The following is an 8,155-nucleotide window of genomic DNA, read 5'->3' as shown; positions in this document are numbered from 1 at the left end:
GAACATTCTTCATCACGAAGGAACATAGTACCTTCTCCTCGTTGATTACTACTAGAGGTACCCAGATGTGCTGTCCCTCCGCACGACGACATCCGCGGCGGTGATCTCCATTATCAAAAGTGTCTTCGCAAGACATGGCATCCCGGAGACACTCGTCAGCAATAATGGACTTCAGTTTTCATCAGCAGAGTTCTTTGGCTTCTCCATACCTCGGCAAACCTCACTCATGAGGGCCCTCACTCACCCTCACTCACCCTCATCTTCACAGGTGAGGTGAGGGTGAGTAAGTTTCTGAACCCGGAAAATTCATGAGTGTGAGGGTGAGTGAGGGCCGTGAGGGCCGTGAGGGCGCTGAGGGCCGTGAGTGCCGTGAGGGCGGTGAGGGCCGTGAGGGCGGTGAGGGCGGTGAGGGCCGTGAGGGCGGTGAGGGCCATGAGGGCCGTGAGGGCCATGAGGGCGGTGAGGGCGGTGAGTGTTATGAGGGGTGTGAGGGCGGTGAGTGGCGTGAGGGCCATGAGTGCGTGAGTGGTGTGAGGGCGGTGAGTGCGTGAGGGAGGTGAGGGCCATGAGTGCGTGAGGGCAGTCAGTGGCGTGAGGGCCGTGAGGGCGGTGAGTGCATGAGCTGGGGTGTGGGGGCCATGGGTGCGTGAGGGCGGTGAGTACGTGAGGCCCCCTTCAGATCGAGCATCTTTCTCAGCAATTGTGGTGTTAATTGTTCTCTAGCTTTCCCTAGATTGACACGAATTGCTGAGATCGGGTCCGGTTCGAAATAAGCAAGCAACTCGGAGCAATTTGAATACGTTTAAACCGGCTGCATCTAATCAGGGACGCAAAATTTTCACGTGATACCTCGTGCCGGTGATGATGACACCGAAAGACTTGGTTCCGGTTTGAAATCGATCGTTTTTTGGAATAAACTGATTCAAAAAGGTGCATTAGTATTCTTAACGAGATTTAAATGCATAAAAACACGTTTATAACGCGTAATTGTGTCTAAATAATGCAAGAAAAATAAAATGTTATGATGACGATGGCAAATTGCAGCAATTGGTTGCTGCGTGTGATCGCGGGCGGCCCGTGTTGCTGGTGTTGCGACGTAAAGTTTCTGGGCGAAATTGCCCCATCTGAACGTGGCCTGAGTGGCGTGAGGGCTATCAGTGTGTGAGGGGCGTGAGGGGTGTGAGGGCCGTGAGGGCGGTGAGTGGCGTGAGGGCGGTGAGTGGCGTGAGGGCCGTGAGGGCCGCGAGGGCGGTGAGGGCCGTGAGGGCGGTGAGGGCGGTGAGTGGCGTGAGGGCTATGAGTGCGTGAGGGCCGTGAGGGCGGTGAGGGCCGTGAGGTCGGTGAGGGCCGTGAGGGCGGTGAGGGCGGTGAGGGCCATGAGTGAGTAAGGGCCATGAGGGCGGTGAGGGCCATGAGTGAGTGAGGGGCGTGAGGGCCGTGAGGGGCGTGAGGGCCGTGAGGGCGGTGAGTGCGTGAGGGCCGTGAGGTTCAGTGAGGGTGAGTGAAGGGATGAAGGTGAGTGTGACTGTGAGGGTGAGGGTGAGTGAGGGGCTGAAGTGAGTGTAGCTGTGAGGGTGAGGGTGAGTGAGGGGTTTAGGTGAGTGTGGCTGTGAGGGTGAGGGTGAGTGAGGGCGACCTAAAATGCCGACCTCTGGCCTTCTCCCAGAGCAATGGCTTCTCCCACGTCACCAGCAGTCCCAGGTATCCCAAGTCCAACGGTGAAGTCGAGCGGATGGTGCGGACTGTCAAGGAACTTTTCAAGAAGTCTCCAGACTGGTCCTTGGCCCTCTTGTCCTACCGAAACCCACCGGGGGTGACTGGGTACAGCCCCGCTCAGCTGCTCATGGGGCGCAGCCTCCGGACACGCCTCCCAGTCCCAACCGCCACATTGGTTCCAGGTTCACCTCTCGCGGCTGATTTCCACAGGCGCGACACTGCCCAACGACGTCGAAAGCGTCAGGATTTCGACCGCCGGCATGCTGCACATGCTTTGCATCCCCTGGGGGAGGGGGAGAGTGTGTGGATACGCGACGCAGATTGTGCTGGCACGGTACTTAGCCCAGCACGGCGTCCACGCTCCTACGTGGTTCATACGGATGCAGGTGCCCTCGTCCGCAACCGAAGACATCTGGTACCGCAGCAGTCTCCACCAACGGGTGGTTGCGACCTCAGCAGCTCTGGTGCAGAACCGCAGGAATCCCAAAGTCCACCACGGTTTCCATTGCGCACAGAGCCTGCGTGCAGCAGTTCCACTCCCAGGGCAGCTAGTTCTCTACCAGTTGCATCGCCACAGGAATCCCCTGCTGCTCCCTCAAGACTGCCTGCGTCGCGTGTGCGCACTAGGTCCGGACGCTGCGTTAGGCCACCGGTGCGGCTGAACTTGTATTGCACCATGGGGCTTAGGTCGTTCATTACGTTCCTTCGGAGCTAAGTGTGGCTCTCGTTTGTTTTCCTTAAAGGGGGTATGTAGAGGGCGTGTAGGCGCAGTGAGCTACGGGGCGCCCTCTAGGGTGTACGTAAAAAGGCTGTGCGTGAATAAACAGGGGCTTTTGCCGTCCGAGCACTGGGAGCGTCAGCTGTGTCAGTCTTTCCTCCGCGGCCCTCGGCTCTGACCGCCACCTCGGCCGCCTAGGCTCGAACCCGCCCATTACAATATTGTCGGAATGCCCAGTTTGGCATTGAACAGCTAGGCGTTCCGCAAAAAGGTCGCGCAATAAAAATAAAATAAATCAATTAATTTTTGTTTTCTATTTTATATATCGCTCGAAGACCATTCTGACAATCGCTTTCTGAGGGCCGCCATGATCGTCTACTGGGCTGTGGAGCGCTGGAGCGCATTCTGGGCCATGCGGAGTAACTTCCTTCTGTAAAATACGGTAAGCGGCGAACGCCTCCAGAGCTCAGTGAGATCAGTGACTTGGCTGTTTTCGTTGGGAGAGCTGTATACACCCTTCCAACGCTTATCATCCAGACGCAAAATATCCACTCACTGAGCTTTGGTAGCATGGCCATTGAACGTTGACCCTAAGTATACGGTGATTAATCGCACAAGATGCCACATTCGCTGGAATCTGCGCTGTCACGCACCCAGGCCACCGATAAGTCTGCCCTGGGCTGCAGTTAAGCTGCACTGTCAGGCGCCCAAACTATTTTCTACAAAATATCTCACGCTACACTGTAAACAATTATCCGTCAAAATGACAGGAAATATATTGGCAGCTCTATTTCCAAGCTTTCGACCGTCAAATAATGGCAGGCCGTCATTTTCAAATGACGGTGTTGTGCGTCATTTTTACGCCTTATTTGTCAACCGGAAATACAATTAAGCCGTCAATTCTATATTCTGCCGTCATTTCATTACGCAGACTGGCGTGATTTTGACGTCTTAATTGTCCACTTGAAATAGAATTTAGCCATCATTCCAACATTTCCGCGTCATTTTATTATACAGTTAAGCGTCATTTTGACGTTTCCTTCTGAATCTGAAATACGATTCGGTCGTCGATTGCACTATACTTTGTTCATCCACAAGCTGAGACTGCGGTCGAATCAATCAGACGCGTCCCTTTCATCACCCGAATCTGCTCTCTGCGTGGGGGTATGGGCAAGAGCATCATCACGTGGCGAAAGACTGATCCGAGGACCTATAGTTTCCATCACAGTCTCAGCTTATGAATGAATATTCGACGACATTGCATTAAACAATTAGATGTCATTTTACTATATTCGTGAATCACTTGACACTAGTACCGTATACCGTTGTAGGATGTGTGCTCGTAATTTCGTTTTATCCAAGTTTGCGTCAAATAGGCCTGTTTCACCATCTCGTTGAATCTTTCAATGCTTGAAATCGAACGGTGATAGTCAAAATTAGTCTAGACTGTATATATGCCAAGCAACGTCAAGGCAAAGATCAAAACAGTAGAAACCCGAGATCAAAAAAAAGAGAGGAACACCCAATTATCTCAATTGTTGTTTGGGTCCATTTTTCTTGTTCCTTAATGTCGGGTTTGCACGATGCTGTAAGTCCAACAGCTTGCCTGTATCTTTAATGTAATTCCTGTCAATATAACTTTTTCAGGATCATGGAATATTTGATAAAGTAAGCTACAATAATTGGCATCTGTGTTTACATATTTATTGCTCATAAACACTAAATGAAACATACACTACAAAGATACAGATTAAACTTGCGGCTTGCGTGTGGTCTGACGAAAGGCATGCGCCAGAAACGTCGCTTATATCCTTTTCTCTTCTTTTTGCACGTTTTATTTCTCACTCTTTTAGTTTTGTGCCTTGGGAGCCAACCACGAACAAGAGCCATGGAGCATTCCTGAAAAGCAACACATAATTGTATACCAGGATTACATACATATAGGACCCTGTGAAGGCCCAACACTTAATGAGCATTATCAAAAATCAATAAATTAGCCAATTTCAAAAATATTTCGAGAACCATTGAAGCATAGCAGGGTGCAAAAGTATGAGATACAGGCGCGTGGCTGGCAAACTGAAAACACAGAGAAAAAAGAAAAACAATGCATGTGTTCCCAATATATTCAAACTAACTGATATTTGGTGTTTTCAAGAATGCGGGTTTTTTTATTGCAACCGTGTTTATTTTTACTAATAAAACACAATTAGTCGTAAAATTCCACAAGCCACCTTGTTTTCACTGGCCGCCAAACAGAAAAACTAATTTCAACATTAGTAGTGTCCTAATAGAAGCTTCCTTTATACAAAATTTTGGAACATGTAAAAAAGTATTCTCATTTCCTAATACGAGCTTCCTTTATACAAAATTTTGGGACATCCAAAAAAGTGTTCTCAAACTCATTTGAGTGTGGGGGCCAGATAGCCCACCCCCAAAAGTACGTGTGGGATACACGCGTCACTAAATGTCCCTACACCGTTCAATTCGCGTAATGAGTGTCGATGGAACGTTAATGTCGACGAACGCGTGTCCATGAAACGTCAGTCCACAAAACGTGTTTTTCGGCGAAACGATAGAGACCCATTGCTGTGAACGACGCCAGCTCTACACGCTGGAAAGCAGCGCTCGTTCTACGCAAGAACGTCACGAAGTTGTGATCTCGTGCCCGTTTGTACTCTCAGAGAACCGGGCACCCCCACTGCGCACGCATGTCACAAATACAAAAGCAAGGAAACTCTGACATAAACACAAGAAAAGGAATGCACGTTTTTAACTAGCAGGCCCATGCCTCGCTAAACGCAACATCGAACGAATGCACGTAAAAAGTAGACGTAGCTTAAACCTTTAAGCCGCTGCAGCTACGTGCCGGGCATGGCTTCGTGAACCCCCGATCCGGCTTACAAGTTCAAAAAACACTTACAGCAAAAAGCAGAACTAATGGCGTGACGACTATCAATGACGCTTCTTTGAGGCCTTCGGCTGCTTCGATAGGCAAGCTGGAACCCAGTTACCCGCCACTCGTCAGATAAACAGATGAGTCTGCCGTTTCCTGTTTAACGCCTTTGGGAGTAGAGGCGCGTTCACACCGACGATACGATCTAGTCGCGCGATAACCTTCATCCCAAGGCTCCTATACTTCGTTTCAGCTTAGGTCCGAGCGCGGCCTATGTTATGAGCCGAAGGGCCAATCAAACAGCGCAAAAAGCGCAGCGTCATGGCGTGCTCCCTGCGCTTTATAGAACTAGCCGGAAGAGGAGCACGCACAGAGAAACGGCGAATACCGGCTGGTCCTATCACCTGCAGAAAGCACGCCATTACGTTGTGCCTCTTTCGCTGTTTGATTGGCCCTTCGGCTCATAACATCGGCCGCGCTCGGACAGAAGCTGAAACGAGGTATAGCAACACGGGAACGAAGCCAGGCGTGTTTCGGCGCGAAACGCGATCGCATTGCGATAGGTTGTAAGTCGGATGACGTGTCCCAGTAGCAGCTAATCGGGACACTCTATTACCGCGCGCATTTTGTTTGTTTTCTTGCTCTCCCTGGTCTTTCCTCTTCTTCCCTTGTTGACGTCGGAAGCAACGTATTTTTGGTGGAGGGTTAGGACTCGTCAAAATTGACAAGAAAATCGCTGTAAAATTGATTTTCTCTCTTCCTCCTCTTGATGTCCTTCTATGCGGTGGACCAAACCATCGCTAAACGGGCAAGTACCTCTGTTTTTTAGCCAGTGTTTGTGGCGAATTGATAAAAGAAATTACACTTGCGTGATAATGCGCTTCGAACACTGTCTTAAGAGGTCGACACTGATGGTTTGCTGGGGAATTATTGGTCGCGGCCGCGGCATCAGCAAAACTTCTATCAGTGCTCATACCATTCCTCTGTTTAGATTGCATTGCCTGGCTTGCCTCGTCAGATAAACAGATGAGTCTGCCGTTTCCTATTTAGCGCCTTTGGGAGTAAAGGCGCGTTCACACCGACGATGGGATCTAGTCACGCGATAACGTTCATCGCAAAAGCGACCACCGCGGGAAAAAAGCGACGCCATTCGAGCAGTCGCTTGCTGACCCGACTTTTTGTGATGGGATCTAGTCGCGGATCGCCTGAGCCAATCAACAGTGTTCGGAACGAGAGTTTTCGAGAAGCGACTCGCCAACGAGGGCGTTGGACTCGCTTATCGCGCACGCCAGTGTGACCATCTAACTATGCGCTCATAATATTTAAGTTTGATTTAACTGCATTGCAACCATTGTGTCGACGGATTACGAGCTGCGGTGTCGGAGGACTAAACATTTAACGTATTACAAAGCTTAAGCTTGTGGCATGAGAAAACAAAATATAGGCGTAGCGTTGATGTCTTTGTCGTGGGGACCAGGAGCGCGCTGGTGAGCGACCTGCGGTTCCATTCAGGCACACTTCACACTTTTAAGCATTTTATACCATAACAAACGGTACACACATGAGATGCTATATAACATTCTAAGCGAACTAATAAAGGTTAATAGAGATAAATGCCACTTGCAACAGACGCAGTTTTCTGCCTCCGGATGGTATCCCGGTGACACGTGCGCAATATTATTTGTACTTGTACACGTTCGATTACCCACCCCTCTGATGGTTAGTAAATTCAATCGTTAATATTACTCCTTTTTATGAAGTATTACTCCACTGGTAGGTTGATTGAGTAGTCATGAAGGTATCTGAACCATTCATGACATAAATACTGACCGAAATGATGTGCGGAATAACAACTTAGAAATAAATTCGGCATTTTAAGCCTACAACATGCACAATCCAAGGAACACAACCGCACCATGTTTCCTCCAATAAACAAAATGCCACGTACAGCAGTTGCAAATATTTTTTCAACTATTTATCTTTTATATCTTTTGTACAGCAAGCATGGTCATTGTTTTAACATTGCATGCTTGGGACGATATTTTTATTCCTTGGGTTTTGGCAAGTGTGTTTGCAAATGTGCTCCAATTTTTCGGTTCTAAACAAGAGTAAGAAAAAGCAGGAACGAAATCTGTTGCTGCAGCTGGAGCCGGCGGGTTCCATTCAAACCTGCCAGCTCCAGCTGCAGCAACACATTACGATTTTGCTCAGAAACAGTAATATATAAAACACACCAAATTAAATTGTATTGCCACCCTCCCAAGCTCTAGGAGCGTAGTTTATCGCCAAATGTTTCATCGAACCACGCTTAGGGCGACCGTTTCATTAATAAACCTTTTTCACCGCCACCATCATCACGAAATGTTCCAGTAGTATAATTTTTCCGGATTTGTTCCTAGCTATTGATTAAGCACATTTTAATGACCGTTATGTACGTATTGATGATATATAGATATTGCCAGCTCTAGCGGGGTTCTGATATTTTCAAATTCTATTTCAGCGCCACTGATACCTTGTAAAATGGAGTGGACACTCTTTGTGGGACTGTACTATCGAGCCGGAAGAGAACCTCCATTCCGCCTGTCTTGAAAGTTTTCGGTCTCCGTCAAGTCCAGTTCAGCATCGGCTGCAAGATTCAACAGATCTTCTGGTGTACGAGACCCAAAAGAAGCTAAGGTGGAGGAGGAGATCAAGTGGTTTGCTCTCAGTGTCCTTCCCACTGGACATTTTTAGGTGGGCGTTTCATAAACAGAGGCAACAACTTGATCGCGGTTGGCTTCTTTGTAATGAAGATGACTTCCACGGGCTTCCCCTACGGCCGGAATGGC

The 8,155-nt window shown here is 48.9% G+C and overlaps 1 protein-coding gene across 1 annotated transcript; it reads left to right on the top strand.

Annotated features, from left to right (window-relative positions):
- Positions 1-1,732: 1,732 nt before the first annotated feature.
- On the top strand, positions 1,733-2,431 carry LOC121048573. Its single transcript, XM_040505052.1, has one exon. It carries the CDS (start codon positions 1,733-1,735, stop codon positions 2,429-2,431), a length of 699 nt encoding a protein of 232 aa, XP_040360986.1.
- Positions 2,432-8,155: the final 5,724 nt, after the last annotated feature.

Source organism: Ixodes scapularis, unplaced genomic scaffold, assembly GCF_016920785.2.
Source record: "Ixodes scapularis isolate PalLabHiFi unplaced genomic scaffold, ASM1692078v2 ptg000080l_1__unscaffolded, whole genome shotgun sequence".
In the NCBI taxonomy this organism is placed as follows: domain Eukaryota; kingdom Metazoa; phylum Arthropoda; class Arachnida; order Ixodida; family Ixodidae; genus Ixodes; species Ixodes scapularis.
This window is presented reverse-complemented; position numbering and strand designations above follow the sequence as displayed.

Excerpts from the sequence above, each read along its gene's own strand:
- LOC121048573 (XM_040505052.1), top strand. The coding sequence starts at position 1,733 with ATGGTGCGGACTGTCAAGGAACTTTTCAAGAAGTCTCCAGACTGGTCC.